This window comes from Eutrigla gurnardus, assembly GCF_963514095.1.
Source record: "Eutrigla gurnardus genome assembly, chromosome: 18".
Lineage (NCBI taxonomy): Eukaryota > Metazoa > Chordata > Actinopteri > Perciformes > Triglidae > Eutrigla > Eutrigla gurnardus.
Genome location: NC_139929.1, coordinates 12,577,944 through 12,594,816, shown reverse-complemented (window position 1 = coordinate 12,594,816; position 16,873 = coordinate 12,577,944). Strand labels below are relative to the sequence as shown.

At 41.4% G+C, this 16,873-nt stretch overlaps 1 protein-coding gene across 1 annotated transcript; it reads right to left on the bottom strand.

The window, feature by feature from the left end:
* Positions 1-1,596: 1,596 nt before the first annotated feature.
* Positions 1,597-5,217, bottom strand: bloc1s5 (biogenesis of lysosomal organelles complex-1, subunit 5, muted). Its single transcript, XM_084033709.1, has 5 exons — positions 4,927-5,217; positions 4,583-4,665; positions 3,535-3,655; positions 2,909-2,967; positions 1,597-2,620 (listed from the first exon to the last, which is right to left on the bottom strand). Exons 1-5 carry the CDS (start codon positions 4,943-4,945, stop codon positions 2,447-2,449), a joined length of 456 nt encoding a protein of 151 aa, XP_083889835.1. The 5' UTR covers positions 4,946-5,217; the 3' UTR covers positions 1,597-2,446.
* Between the last annotated feature and the right edge of the window lie 11,656 nt (positions 5,218-16,873).

Sequence of the window (16,873 nt, the reverse complement as noted above, 5' to 3'; positions counted from 1 at the left end):
TTCTGTGTCAGCAGCCTGACTCTCCTCTTAGCCTACAATACGTTTATTGATCACCAGTCAAGAATTACTTGACCTGGTGCTGAGATTTCTGGCTTTACTTACAAACCTGTTACTTTTGCAGTCGCTCGGTCTCAAACAGACTAAGATCAGTTAAAGTCCTATCTTTTTTCTCTCTCTCTCTTTTCTTTTTTCAAATGTATTATTATTTATTTATTTTCCATCATTTCTCTGTTATTATGTAATGATTGTGTAATATAGCTGGTACCCCCTCCAAAACGAGATGATACATCTAAAAGGGGTTAATCCTTAATAAACAAATTTCAATCAAAGAGACATTTCACCCCAAAATAAAAAAATAAAAGAGTTTACCTGATGTACTATTTATTGTTTTGGTGTGAGTTGCCTATAGTTTCAGAGGGACCTGCACGAAAGATGTCTGCCTTCTCTCGAATGTGATGAGACCATCATGTCTCTTAAATGTCAATTTGAGTTTTTATTATTGACAGCAATGATCTTGTAGAGCAATTGGAGATGGTGGAAGGTTACTCTGACCTGGGAGCATTCCCACACTGCCTCAGCCTGGTCTAAAAGGAACATGTGCAGCTACTACAGCTACTTTGCTGACCTTTTCAAAATCTGACAGCACTGTCGTAACTCGTTCTAGAAGGTATAAATCCTGTCCTTATCAGGCCCAACAAGTTACTTTAAACCGATGGCTCTACTCCTGAATATTTGACACTCGCATGACCATAATGGTGACCTTTCATGTACCCTGCTTTTCTTTCTTTCCAATAAAATAAAAAGATGCACAAGGGCAGATGAAAAGGTACCTTGCTGGCAGTGGTGTTTCCGTACTGTCGCTCCGTGTTAGCCGACGATGGCCCGTCTCCCAGCTGAACAGCTGCAGTCACCGAGGCAGAGGAAAGGCATGCACACAAAACACATGCAGACGTCCATCTGCTGGCATGTACGTGCCCTCTCTGACCTCTGGGGGACGGGTCGTTGTTAGCCAAATGGAAAAAAAGCTTCTGTGAAAGGGGATACAGAGCCGAGTTCACTTAAGCCGTGTTGTCACACGGTGGAGGGGCTCCACTGCTGGCTTGTTTTGTTATATTCTTATTTTTCTTACAGAGAGTCTGTTTTACTTCAGCTGATGGATGAGGTGAAGTTCAAACCTGCTTCTTCAGATGAGGCATTTGACAGCTGAGGTGTCTGGGTAGTTTAAAGGAGTGTGTGGTAGGGATGTGAAGGGGGGGGGTATGTCAAATATTTGTTCTATTACGTTGTCTGAGATGAACTCTGTGCTCAGCCATGCCAGGAATGTGCCCAGCGTGCCCACCCATCCATTAACCTGTCCAAGAACCCACCATTGTCTGGAGCAGAAGCAAAACACTTCATTACAAGTGCTGCAAGCCTAACATCAACCTCAGGGGTTCTCCACTCCAGGGTCAAGACGGACAACTTCCTATTGCAACTTTATATCAGTGTTATAACTGTGATAAATACTTAAACGGTGAGTGTTTCTGCTGTAGCTATGCCTCTGTGTCCAATGAATGTGATAAACAGGGAAGGGGAAATATAAATGAACACTTGAAGTTTGTGTTTATCACTCTTCTTTTATGTATACACAACCATAAAAACAGTTTTAACCAGAAGGCAAAACAATTTGATTTATGATTTTTTTCTGTTTAAACAGCAATAAAAATATTGGATTTGTGACTCATTCAAATTCGGATTTGGGGTGGCAGAGCAAACAAAAAAACAGCTGCTGCTAATCATTCAAATTCAGCAAGATCTTTCATAAAGAAAGTTACTTCATGGACAGTTGGTTTACTTGAAGTTAATGTCAGAGGTCCGATGTTCCAAACACGGGAGAGCTGGTGAGGGATGACTTGTTCTGGAAACCTTTTTTGTTTGAGCTCGTTTCTACAACACTTGACCTGTGCTTTAAACACACCTGCTCAGAAGGGCTTTTCTAACATTTAATGATCTGGCTTCCAGTGCTTAGAATATCTCGCCTCGGTGCCAAACTCCAGGTTGCTTTCAATTTGAGGCCGACGCAAATTTATCATCGGCACCCTTCAGGCAGGCATCCATTAAAAAATCTTGAAATGTTGAAAACTTCTCGGCCAAAGAACAATCTAATGATTGCTTGTTTAAAAAATGAAATGTTCCAGACCTTTTAGGTTACCGTGAAAATTCCATGTTCTGAAAAAAACAGAAACTTGTGGGTTTGATGACCTGTGAAATGTCACATGGTTAATCACACTTTCATATTTGGAAAATGTTGAGTCTTGTGCCGGCGCAAAAACCTCTACATTTTACACCCACAACCAAGTTCATCAATCAAAGCAGATAGCTTCGTGTTGCACGTGCAGAACGGACGTCCGCATCCAAGCACACGTATGGAATAAGAGGTTTGTTCACTCACACCCTCACAAACTGATTAGAGGGGTCCAAACTTGGTCACGTCCTTCTTCTTTTCGCTGTACTGGGTGCTGAGTTGCCCTACAGCCTTGGCATGCTCCTCATCCACCTCCTCCTTTAATCTCTGCTGCTCCTTCAGAAACTCTGCCCACTCATCCTTCAAACGCTCCATGTTCCCCTGCAGCTGGGTGCTCTGGAAGGGCATAAGAATATGAGAATATTGATTTTTGTCTCAATTTCCATTTTTTTTTACTGCTTTAGCCATCACACCCTCTTAGATTCATACACTCCACTGAAGATGCTGATAAGCTGAAGCCGTGTACACAGGGCTAAGTGTGATGTTTGGACATTCATTGTTCCTAAACATGCTTACACACAGAGACTACTATCATAAATGTCTGTATAATCTGTAATCCAACCTTTTTTTAAAGGCTATGATAATATTTCCACCTGCGCTATAAATCCTTGCCTTGGTTTTTACCTGCTGGGCCTCTAGCTCCCTCTGCTGGACTCTCTCCACCATGTGATTAGCAGCCTCCACTGTGAGAAAAGCAACACAAACACATGCTTAATATTTGTATTCAAAATGTACTCTAACACAACATAGGAAAAAAAACTTTAGGGTTGCCATTGTTTGTCAAAGTATTTTTTGTGTCATTGTCCATCATTGGGATTCAAAATGTCTTATTATGCAAAATAGCGTGTTGTTGAATGTTTGAGTGTACGTACTTTGTAGCTGAATATGCAGACTGGTAGGACAAACACAAACTCTAAATATTGGAACTTTTGATGACACTTTCTATGATGCCTTATATAAAAGCGTCAGTGATCAGCAATTGTGAAGCATTATGATACTTGACCTTACAAGTGTTGTGGTTATTATCAAAATCCATTATGGATATGTATGAGTGTTGGATATAAAATTAAAAGCAGATTAAAACATATTGTAAATATGTTTAACAGACATAAGTGTCATAGAAAGTGTTCCCCAACTTCTTCCAAAGACATGGCAACAAAATCCTAGTGTGTGTAACTAATGTTAGGTCAAGCATGACATGACACAAACTTAGCATTTAAATTGTAGAAAGTGTGACGGAGGACACTTACAACGTTTAACAATGTTAGACAGCATGCCCTCTAAATCTGTGGGCAGCATTTGCTCATTTGTTTCTGGAACAATTTTATTGAGGTTCTCCAGCAGTCTGCTCTCCCTGTGTCCACGTTTTTCCTAAACAGCAGCAGAGGAAAGGTCAGTGTCATCACACACACCACATCACGGAAAACATAAGCTTCTCAAGTCATTTAGTCCAGCACTGGGTCTTAACATGTTGCTTTCATGCAACAAATTAACTGAAATCATTTCCTGGCATTGTCTTTTCAAGAACAAGTGAAAAAAAAATCTTTATCTTTAAAATCTTTAAAGTTTATTGATTACTCCAGCAAAGATGTTTATTTGTTTATGAATACTTCTGAAAATGTCAATCAGACTAAAAAAATATTAGAGTTCACTGAATGAGTAAAACAAAATTCCAAAAGCCCTCCATGGAATGGTCGTGAAGATAAATGCTGTGTGTCTTTATTAGGGTACATGGTGGAGATGGGGCAATATAGGATTTTATTGCACATCACGATAAAAAACACTCACAATAAGTCGCAGTGAATTTCCGTTATCTGGTTAATCGTGAGTATGTCAGTGTATTGAAAAAGCTGTCTAGCTCTCCATTATAGTAGAGGAGTGAAAACAGGCCTCCAGGAATAATCTGAATGAACAGGATACCAATGTTGCTATTTTTCCCAATTTTATTTGTACATAATTCTCAAAAAAAGAAACCATAGAATAAACATTTGGATTACAGATGTTTTGATCTTAAGGCTTTATGCACTCACAGGAATTAATGTCCATGGATGGACGTTTTTCTAATACTGACAAGCGAGTCGTGGCACATAACTTGGTGTGAATGTTCCTGACATGTGGATTCCCAGTGTCTGATAGTGATAGTAGTGTGAAAGGTTAAACATCTAAATAATGGTTTAAAAAAAAAGAGTCAAAATATCTGTAGCACTGAACACACAAGTCAAACACAAGGTGCTGTGTAACCGTAAATGGTCTACAGTCATTATAACACACATCTGTCACAATGCTCAGGCCTTGTACCTCAAACTCTCTCACGAAGTAGCGGATCTCTGCACTGATGATCGGTCTGTGGTCCAACAGGCGCGACTGGATATCACCCACATCTGCAGCACCAAACATTACATTCAGTTCAAACATGAACACCACACAGCATTTTACGACATTACTCTGACAAGTTCACATCCTGTTTGTTAGCAATACTTTTCAACACATTCATGTATTCACTACAAAATAACCCACAAAGTTTCTCACACGGTTAATGAGACTAAATGATAATAGCTGTAGCATCAACAATATCAGAGAGGTAAACTGCGTCCAAACCACGCTCACATGACGACAATGAGGATGGCTTTTCTTTCACTTACCTTTAGCAATCTTGTCCATTTTTACAAACTTTGCTGATAAGTTAATTCTCGTTGTTGGACCAAAGTTTGGTCCCCCCTTTGAGCAGCTAACTAGCTACTAACTGCAATTCTGCTAATGTCCCAGATGCTAGGCTCAGCTATGCTAGCAGCTAATTGTGAACGCGAAAGAGCTCCTTAGCTGACGTAAACCGTCTGTCATTAACGCAATCAACGTTTTAAAGATATACTATTAGACGACAATATGAAAAACCCGCGACGGTCTTTTGCTAATTGCAGTCATGTGAATGGAAGTCAGCTGAGTGAAATGTAAATATTTACTACTACTTCCGGGTACGAGCCCTTGGACTGAACCAAGCGGCTAGGAGAGGGGTGTCACGTCACTTTAGGTCGCGGTCCTCTCGCGCTTTAACCTTTGTTTTTTTTTAACCAGTCCAGCTAGAATACTTTCTTCTGCAGGCTTGAATTGAGGTAAACTACAGCAACGCGCCTTTTACTCTGGACGTTTTAAATGTCTGTAGAAGATTGTGTGTGCGCGCTGAGGGACTGAGGTTTTGCGTGACTGAGAACAGCAGATGTCAGTCTTGCTCTGTGGTGGAATAAAGTGTTATCATAACCTACTTCAAAAACTCCACATATTACTTGTGTACCAAGTTGACCAATAATATAGGGATAGGTAAAGTCTCCTATTTTCTTTTGACTATGTAGCTTAGAAACAAATAGGCGCTACCACTTTATAATTAAAAAGTAAATCCATTGCAACTAATGTTTATTCAAGTTATTAATTTTACTGTGTCCCCCCATAGATGGTGTTTTGTATTGGATGGCTGATTAGAACGTATTTATTTATTAATTTCCTACACTTAGAACTGCATTATTACCAAAACAGCAACCAGAAGTTTCAACAACCTGGCAACCCAAACGTGGCTATTATTAATGGCTTGTTAACTTCTGTATAAAGCATTCACTGATGATGATTAACGACTAATAATTCCACCTGTTTGTTATGAAGCCTAAATGAGGGGCTCCTAGTTGAAAGTGGCACTTTGTAGTTCTACAAGACTTAGTAAATATGAATCCAATATTTATACATGGAGAATGTCCACATTTTGTTACTCACTGTTGAGTATTTAGCATTTAATATTGAGTATTAAATCTATCATGCCTAAAACAATGGCACTTGCAGTGATACTTCAGGAGATACCTATACCAAGACAACCTAGACATACCTCTAAATACATTGTGAAACATACTATAACCTTTGTATTAGTATGGACAAGGCTAAGTTTTGTGTCAATGTCTCAGTATCTCTTGGGATGCATACATTTATAATTATTTAATTTGCATTCATCAAGATGACACTATAGTGAAAATTAGATGAACGAAGATATGCAACAACATTGCTATATGTTTATTAAAAAAATAACACTGTCACCACAAGATGGCACCAAAGGTCTCACATGTGTTTTGAAAATCCAGGCCTGGCAAAGCCACGGTGACTGAATTATCTTGGATTAGCAAATGCTCGTATTACACTTTATGAAATGCAAATATATTGGCATAAATGTATTAATAAACAGCACTTGCGGCAAGAGCAAATTATATGCAGATATTCAGTCGGAGTGAGAAGAGGCACTGTTTGGTGCAAACGCTGAATATTAGCTGTCAAAAGTTTGTTTGCCAGCCCTAAATTCATTAGGACTGTCATGCTCAGTTAAGAGAAAATCATTAAGGCACCACTTAAGTCCCCCACTGTCCACATTGTTTAGTTAAACACTTATTACATGCACCATTAGTTTTGATTTGGGCCTATTAAGGAGATTAAATGATTGATCAACAGCCGAGAGATAAAAACAAACCCTTCGCTGCAGCCTCATGTTTGTCTGAAGAAGCACAAGAAGATATCTACAGCAAAACATGTCAGATCCAGCGGAGGTCTCTGTGACAGGAACGTGGGTCCCGTTGTTCTGTTTATGCATGACTCTGCAGGGTGAAATTAAAAACATTTAGAGAATGGTAGAGAGGCCAATTAAATGCAACATGCATCACCATATTTAGATGGAATAGAATAGCATGAAAATCTAATTTGTGGTTGACGATAATAAAAAAAGATATTAAAAAGATACTATGAATATTGTATTGTAGATCAATAAAATCATGTTATAATTTAACAGCTAAACCTATTTCTACATACAAATAATAAGAGTTATTTAAAAAGAACAAATCTAGTTTGCGGACAAATAATATATATATATATATATATATATATATATATATATATATATATATATATATATATATTCTGAACATCTCAAAAACCTGCAGTTCAAATTATATTGTGTACACTTTATTCGGCGTTGGAAATAATACTTTTTATATAATACGATTTTGCAAATGTCTACTACTCTTAAACTTATCCAAAGTTGAAATTTCCAGATCATATTAGAATTTGGAGGGCAAAAACCAACATCAACATAACGAGGAGATATCCTTCTGCATCATTATCTGCCATTGTTCTGATCCTCGGGCTCAGTTTGCATGCGAGAGCTCGTTGCACGAGAGCAGATCATGTGTTTCTCTTCTGTCCCACAGGTCTATTAAGTGAATTGTGCTTTTTTATTTGACACCCTTGCACAGAACGCACAGCCTTACTGGGACACTCTCCAAAAGTGTCCCAAAGAAAGAAAGACAACATTTAAAGCTATAAAAGAGAATGGAAACTTATTTTTTTACTTCTAATTCTGCTCAGGCTTAAAATCTGAATTCAGTTTAATTAATTGCAATTTAGCAACAATGTTTGATTAGTTTATTGGAGAGCATATTAATATTTATATTGTGCTATTTATGTATTATTGCCCCATTTAATATACTATCATGTAGTTTAAAGAAGCTCTGCAATTTAGATTGCATTGGTTTGGTTAGAAATTATGAATGAAGCTGAAATTAAGAAATAAGTTCATCGCAAATTGATCATTCCAATTTCCGTCTTTACCAAAATCATTTTTAACAATGTCCTGTTTATATACGATAATATATACAGTCTATATACACACACACATTATTATTTCACATTTTCTCTATAGGTCTAAGCCACTGAAGATGTTTATTGTTATTTGTTACCTGAACATAGTGTACACAATACCTACTTTCCTCCTCATATACAATATTTCTCCCTCATCTTTTTAGTCGTTTACATACGATCTGCACACAGCATGTAGGACCAGAGGAGCGGCGTTTCACCCCCCGCGCGTTCACGCTCGCCCAGCATCCAGATGATCTCCTGCAGCACTTCCACCAACGGTGCTCCAGCCGTGCAGTGGGAGGTCTGTGATTGTGGTTTACCAAACATGCCCACTGGCCTTTGCGAGCTCACCCCGGTGACGCTCTTTCGGTCCGACCACACGGCCCCTGTAACGACGGTGCTTGCATTACCCACTGGGTATAATTATACTGCATGTTGCTGCTCTCCATTGTCTCTCTCTCTTTCTCTCTCATGTTGCTCAGCCTCTCTCTCTCAGCTCGGCTGGGTCTTGACACCGAGGTCCAGGCGGAGGGCCGCGGGGCCGCTACTTTGTGTTCACAACACGCTGAACGCCACTCACTGCACCGTGGCTCTGAACAGGTGGGGGGTGGTGATGGTAGAGGGGGGGGGGTGTTACTCACAGGATGCCAAGGATTCTAGACCTGAGGGGAGGTGGGGGTGGAGGGGTGGTAGAGAGGACCTGCTGCCCAGCAACCCACCTACCCGCTGCTGCCCTCCTCTCTCTCCATATCTAGTTCCTCATTTCATCTACTGGCTCTCTCTCCCAGTCCCTGGGCTGCAAGCAGGTCGTTTGTCCCGGCGCCGCCACGTTCTCGTCCCTCCGCCTCCTGGAGGCGGGATGCTTCAGAGCCGTCCACCACGGAGAGGAGGTGGGAGGGGGTGGAAGCAGAAAATAGACTCAAAGGTAGTTAGTACAACCTGAAGAATGGAGTGCAGCAGGAAGGTAAAGACCCAAATAAACACACTGCCGGCCCTTATGCAGTCACTCTGTCCCAAGGCCTGATGGGAGGACACAGTGGCGGAACATGGCTCGCAGCCTGAAAATCAGCATATGTACTCATCATACTGCGCTTTTCAGGGAAGGGAAGATATTTGTCTTTCGCAGCAAAACGGGACGAAACATTGTCAGGCTTATCCTGCGATGACGATGAACTGCCCCTTTTCCTCGGAGCTTGAGATCCACACTGAGGCATTCGGAAGGGACTGGAAGTGTGTGTGTGTGTGTGTTAGTGTAGGGGGAGACCAGTGTGTCGGCTACAATTAGCGTTTGCGGCGGGCCCCGTCGCCATTTCGGGGCTCGTCCCGGAGATTAACAGGAACCGCACTGTCATTTCTCCCATGGGGTCTGTCCCCTGTCCTCTCCCGTCCTAACGTGGGGAGGGATCGCCTCTTCCTCCAAGAGGCAGTGTCGAAGCCGACTCAGGGCAACAGGCTGGGGGAGAGGCTGCAAACCTGTTGAGGCAGAGCGTCCCGCAAAGTGCCGGCAATCAAAGTGACAGACGTGGGTATGGAGGGAGCGCTGGACGAGGATATCTCTCTATTTGCGGTGAGCAAAAAACTGCTTCTCCTGGCTGCGGAGTTTCAAACACACACATATGGACTGAAATAACACACACACTACAACTTGAGCGGAGAGGAGGAGTTGAGACCGTGAGGCGGAGGGGAATCGCTTGTCTGAGCTCAACTTGATGGGTTTTGAAGTTTTTCTTCAGTTTGTGTGTGCGTTGGGTGATATGCGACGTGGGACGGAGCAGAGGAGAAAGGCAAGGAGCAGCAAAAAAAGGGGGGTCTGCCCTGGGGTCACACACACGCACACACACACACACACACACACACACACACACACACACACACACACACACACACACACACACACACACACACACTTCTCGGGCTGCTGTGGCATGTTTGGAGCAGTGCCTCGTCAGATTAGGGCCATGCTGGCTGTGTTTGATGGCCAACCTGGACAGACAAGGCCTGCCAGGCACAAACTGCTCAGGCACATGATGTCAGGGCAGACACACACACACGCACACACACACACACACGCACACATACGCAAAAATTATCCCGCGCCAGACCAAAGAGACAGATGACACCCAGCATGAAGCTAAAGCCAAATCTGTAAGCATCCGCTGCGATCCAGCTGGCTAGCCCTAGGGTACCTGTCTCTGCGAAGTGGAATCAGCGTCACCCCCGTGAGCTGTCAAATTAGCTCACAGGGCTGGAAATGCTGAAGAGATTTGGCCCCTCGTCGTGGAAGAGCAAAAAAAAGGGGGGGAGGAAGGGGAAGGGAGGGTGGTGTTCAAAATGTTATTAATTCGTCCTCCTGTTGGGGGGGAAATGGTTAAACTCCCAACAACATGCATCGGGAGAAGGTGGACTTATTAGTGTGAACCTGTGGGCCGAGTGATGAAGACACACAAAGGATGCATGCACACACACATACATGTCACACACACTGTCAACTGTCAACTGACACGCACATACATGTCGATACAAGCAGACGCACATGCTCAGACACAGAAAAAAAAGTTATTGCACTTACACATGCCTCACACATGCCCCCCCCCCCCCCCCCCCCACACACACACACACACTCATGCACACGGTGCTAGGGGCAAGTTTTCAATTACTGCCAGTGCTAAGCAGTCACCTGGGAGAGATGTACGATGTTTGAGTGGAAACGCATTTCAACCAAGATTTTTTTTTTTTTTTTTTTTTTTTTTTTACCTCTTCTTGTCCCAGTTGTGAGACAGCTGTGAATGTCAGGCTCATGATCAAAAATGACATTAAACAAAACATGAAATGTTTCCTTAGTGAACATTTACATCACAGGAAATGATCAAGGAAAGCTTGTCTGAAAAGTGAGATTTGACACAACTGTTGAATGTGTAAAAAATGTGTCTCCGAGGATTAAGTTGTCAATCCAGTCACAATTAGATCGCGTATTCGCTGTGAAGAACTGAAAACATACAGTTCAGAGTTGGTTTCTAAGTAGTGCAGCGATATGAAGGGAGACATCACACCCGAAATGAACTTAAATACATAAAAGACACAACTTGCTGTGGTACTCACTAAGGTTCAATGTACTTTGTTTAAGATATTTGTAAGGGATTGTAAAGAATGAAAATGGCACGAGGAGCAGGGCTGATTTTTCACCCTTTTTTTAATTACAAAACTGGTATAATTATTTTCGCCATTGATGACTAAAAGTGAATTGCCAATTGACCCCCCACCCCCCAACCAAAAAAAATACTGCCTCTGACTTTAGATGAATATACCCTCCGTTTTGTAAAAGCTAAAATACATAACCTCTTAACCCCAATATTTGTACAATCCCTTATTGGAATCTTTAAAACAAAAATAAAGTGTACATACATAGGTGAGCTGGACATGTCAATTGTGTGTATATATATACATACATATATATTATATTTTATTCACATGTATATATAACTTCTTTAGAAAATTACTGACCTAGATTATAAAGAATTGTGACGATTACTCCAAAATGAATAGCCTATAATGATGTTCATTTCATTATGTAAGTATGCATCACTGCAGGCCTGTTATGTACCGAACTCAAAACATGTATCGGTACAAAAGAGGTTTTGTTTATTTCTGTCCCTGACTCTTTTTTTTAATATGCACCGCCTGTAAACTATGCAGAAGAAAGAACTGCTCACTTATTATAACATTTAAATAAATAAAAGATGTCTGCCAGGTTGAAGCAAGGGTGAAGTCCTCCCGGGCCCAAAGCGTCCCGGGCCATGCTGGCACGCTAATAGCCACAGCAGGTTTCCCGTGTGTGAGGTGACATGCACAATAGTGAGGAGGTATGGACTGCCAACAACAACACCGCTCCTCGGTGTGTGTGACAACACGTTGACCCCTTCGGAGAGCCTGTCCTGGCCTGAGACGGACCAGTGTGTGTGCGTCAGGCTGTGAGATGGAACCTGACAGGAGTTTAGCGCTGATGACCACCACGGTGAGAGATGGCAGCACTCTTCCTTGAGGGAGCTACTGTCACTCCTCCGTGTTTGTATGAGTGTGGGGGTGTGATTGTTCTTACTTGCAGGCTTGAAAAGTGACATTCTTGTTTCTCAATATGTCTTTCTGAGAAATAAATCTGTTTTTTTCTTCTTCTTTTGGTCACTTGAGTAGAGTTGAAGTGGAGTTACTGCTACAGCTGGAATATGTGAGATATCCCACCGACTATGAATGTGTGCATGAGGTGGAAGGTCGGATAAAGAGCATTTAAAAGCATTTCAACAAAAGACCTTACTTTTCCAGTTGTGACCCTGATGAGGTTGATGTTCCCGACCCTCAGTTTGTTTTGTGTTTGAACATCTTCTAGGTGTTGTCTGACATGCTTCAGGCCCTGTGGATTGTTTTTCTCAGTCTGACCCGCCAGAAATCCCCTGCCAGAAACTCATGTGCATGCACACTTGACTTAACACTCAATAAAATCTATTCTGAGGCAAATTATATCATTGGTATTTACCATGTACTGTACAAACCGTTCCCCAGTCTAACATGTTTAATTTCATGTTTTACTATGTTCTTTTATTTTTTATCTCCACAACCACCTGGTCAATCCCCCAAATGATCTTGTCCAGACCCAATAGAGTGAGAATCACCAGCATATGATGATGATACGATGACAACAATAGTATCTCTGGCGCCACTGAGCAAACTCCATCCACTGATGAAGACTTTGAGATGCAATTTAAAGCCCTGGAAAAGCTAGTGAGTTGCCCTTGAGTTCAGACTTTTACTATCAACTCATCTCTTCTGGTAAACGGACCTGCATTTATAAAGCACTTTTCTGGACTTTTTGTTCACTCAAGGCACTTTACGCTACATTCACCCATTCACACACACTCATACTCTTCTTCTCTTCTCTTTTCTTCTCTTCAAATTTCATCCGATCTCCTCGTCTCATCTCTTCTCTTCAAATCACATTTCTTCTCATATAATTTCTTCTTTTTAAATCCCATCTCTTCTCATCTCATCTGATCTCGTCTCATATTGTCTCATATTGTATCATCTCTTCTCTTTTCAAATCTCATCTCATCTCGTCTCATATCGTATCTTCTCATCTCTTCTCATCTCCTTTCTTTTCTTTTCTTCTCTCGTCTTCCCTTCTCTCTGTGGATGTTTGTCCCTGGAGGAGCTCTCTTAATGTCTTTGACTAAACTTCAGCTGGTCTTGGCAGTGACGGTGCCCCATAGGAACACAGTTGGGAAGAGACCAATATGATTGTAATGGAGGGTTTGAGGGCAGGCTCTATCACACTGTGTCACCTATAAAAAGCACAAAAGCCAACTGGCGTGGTGCATAACACTCCTGGCTACGGAGCTAAAAAACTCATATAATCTAGTCAACAGTTCTATAGAGCTGCTGTGAAACGAGTGTCACACTCACCACTGAAGCTCTGAAGTCTGTGGTGTCACATTAGCTGTAGATGGGATTTAAAAAATATATATAAATAAAACCCCAATGGAAAAGTGGTCTTATTTTTAATGAAGAATGTTGTGAAAGCGTTCAAGGATGATTTAATTATATGAAATCATCTCCTCTAATGAATGCACTGCCTTTATTTACAGTGACTAAAACACTTCAGTCACACATGATTGATTCTGCTCAGATTAAACTGCATCAGAAATGATCTAACTTTCAGTATTGGCTTTGTAACAGACAGATCATGGCGAGTGGAAAGAAGTTTCACCACAATCATGTGAATTAAGGCATTTTTGATCACATTTGCTTTTCAAAATAGACGTATTCTCCCCACAACAACACAGTAAAACACATTTAAAAAAAAGACACTGATATAATTAGCCCGAACACACACAAGAACTTGATAACCATATCATTAGCATAGCAATGGCAGAGCAGTGTGAAATTACATTAGGACTAATAACACACCACATTAAGACCATGTCAGCACTTGGCGAGTTTCTTAACGTTATGACTTGTATCTATGCATTTGTGTGTGTGTGTGTGTTTGTGTGTGTGTGTGTGTGTGTGTGTGTGTGAGTGTTTGTGTGGCATCATCACATGCTCCTGTCCCTGAGGTTAGTAGATGAATGAAGGCTGTAAAGAGTAGCATGACAGCTGTGAAAGTCACAAGGGGAGTCCGCCAGCGCTGTACAAAAGGCAAGTTTCCCTCCCTCCGGGCATGACCTGAGTGTGTTGGACATACATGTATATATCTCCATGAGGAGGTATAATAGTGATAGTGTATGTGTGAATGTTTAAAAAAAAAAAAAAAAATTAAGCACGACTGAATATATGTATGCATTTGTGTCCGTTTCTGTTTGCATGCGTGAAACTGATCCCGAAGCTAAATGCCACACACTGGAGTCTATTGTGTGCATCCTATCATCAGTTTATCAGCGCCGGCATCCTCAACAGCATCTTTCATTGCCGACTCACCCTCCCACCTTCCACCCCGAGGCAGGCAGCGTGTGTGTGTGTGTGTGTGTGTGTGTGTGTGTGTGTGTGTGTGTGTGTGTGTGTGTGTGTGAGACCGTGTGTTTGTATCCGCAGGATTTCACTTCAAACACTTGGTGGTTTCGGATGGGTCAGAGTCAGTGAAATGCCGAGGCCTCTTTGAGATGAACAGATAGTTCACCGTGTGTGTGTGTGTGTGTGTGTGTGTGTGTGTGTGTGTGTGTGTGTGTGTGTGTGTGTGCAGCGGCACAACTTTAGAGGATCAGGAGGTACAGAGATGACTTTGTGTTTTCCTATCCAAATGTCGATTTCACACCACCCATCGTTTGCGGGTGCTTTTCATAGAGGCCAGCGATCAGCTGTGTGTCATGTGCTGTTAAATTTAGCTGGAAAAAAGGAGAGGTTTTTGTTGTTGTTGTTGTTGGTCTTCCCTCAAGATCAAATGGTATTAACACTGCACTGAAACGCACAAATCAGCGGCTGTCCCTCTGGGTCACAAACATCAGGCAGGAGAACTCTCTTTATGACATTTGAACTGAATCGGTAATGCTTAACCGACTTCTGCCATTCACTGACTGTCTTCTTTTGAGGCCAAACTGGCACTTGGTTGGAGGGTCTGCCCCTTCACTTCGACGACAAGGCCCACTGGCTATTGTACTGTACACAGAGGCTGTAATTCATTTCATGGGACGCAGCCAGTGAAAATAAGAGCAGCCCTTAACAGCGCACACTGTGAATTGGAGAATTAGCCCGTCTTTAACCTTTCAGCGATCTGTTTGTCTTCTGCTTATCCATGCCTGTCACTGTGGAACACACATGCCTGCATGCTCAAAACACCCAAACTAGCCTCAAGCTGAAGGACTGACATGCAATACATTTAAAGAGATATAAGAAGAAAAAAAAAAAAATGTATAATGGTTTATATTGCTGTGCCGGCCGGAGGTCGAGTTGCTCACATGGAGATCCCATGCACTTCACAGTTGAATGGGAAGGAAAACTAGGCCCAAATTTGGAGCTGTGTGGAAACTCATAAAAGAAGACATCACTGTCTGTTGCTTCGTGTAAAAAGGCAGCGTATTTATGGTTTTTACATTCACCGATCCAACAACAAAATTCTCTAAATAGATGTATCATGTGCGTCAATGATCACAGCAGGAAAGTCCAGACACTCGCTCCCCAAGGCCGGCAGAGAAGGTATTTCTATATGAATGGAAGCACTTCTATGTGAATGAACTTGACTTGCATTTTTGCTCCGGTCTTCAAGCTGATTTAGAAATTAAGTGGATGACGTTATGGAATGTGGACTGACTGAAGGACCCACAACTCTTCATCTTCTCAAACGAATAATTATCTAAATATTAGTTTGAAATCGTTTATATCTACTATATAATATAGAGTTATTTAGGAAATACTTTAGTTACTTCGTTTTTCCACTTGTTCCTTCGTAACTGGTGTTGGGAAGTGTTGTATTAAGACAGCTTGATATTAGTTAGAAACAGAGCAACAAAGGGCATCATTTTTCATTAAACGTAATCTTGTATCCACTGATGTTGAACTTTGGTTTGGTCCCGCAACGCCTGAGAAGATTGTCTGGGTTCAACAGCCTGAAGAGAGTCTCAAGTTTGCTTGCATCCCCATTTTAACGTTGGACTGGTACAGTGTGTGAGTTCATGGGCTGGGAGCAGTCGAAATATGTTTTACACTCAAAACGTTTAATGTGGGAGCTTTATAATAATAATAAAGCATATATTCTGTTAGTGTATTTTGTGCAATTTTGTATGTCAATCGACAGCGGAGACACAGGACCAGATACAGAAGTAACAGAAGCAAAGCAACAATGCCCTACATGCAACAGTTGACCAAGTGTGTGACACAGGAAGGTGAGTAGAGCACCTTCTTTCTCAAACTCTCTGCTCTCTTTTTAAGTATTTACACATTTATTTCTGTTACTTTTCATTTGTACAAACAAGCGCAACAACACTTTCAGGAAAGAAAGTGCACTCAACTCTCCATATATGTAAAATATTACCTTGTAGAAGAAGTGTAGAGTTTGAAAGGAAACTAGACAAATAACAGTAGTTAGATTCACGTTTAAAATGGAAAGTGAGAAACACTTTGTATCTGTGTTATTGGATTAATCCCTGCCAATGGCAAACTCTTAAGGGAGAGTTTACATTTAAATTACTGGAACTAAATTGTCTTCAGATAGACTCTTCTCTCTCTTTGGGATAAAATAAAATATTTTGTTTTTATGGCGAAAGTATTGTGCCAGGTCATTCCTTACAGCATTCCTCTGTCAGCCGCAAGCACCAGGCACCACATCCATGTCCTCATTAAAAATAACTAGCTGGTTTTCACACAAGAATAATAAAGTGAGATGGGGGGTGGGGGGGTCATTAAGTTAACAACTCATATTCAAAGTTAATGATATGAAATGTTGTTTAT

What these genes read in the sequence shown, in the direction of transcription:
- bloc1s5 (XM_084033709.1), bottom strand. An exon ending in GTCTAACATTGTTAAACGTT is followed by an intron (nt 2,968 to 3,534) that starts GTAAGTGTCCTC and finishes CTTTTCTCACAG; the next exon opens with TGGAGGCTGCTAATCACATG. An exon ending in GGGAGCTAGAGGCCCAGCAG is followed by an intron (nt 2,621 to 2,908) that starts GTAAAAACCAAG and finishes ATGCCCTTCCAG; the next exon opens with AGCACCCAGCTGCAGGGGAA.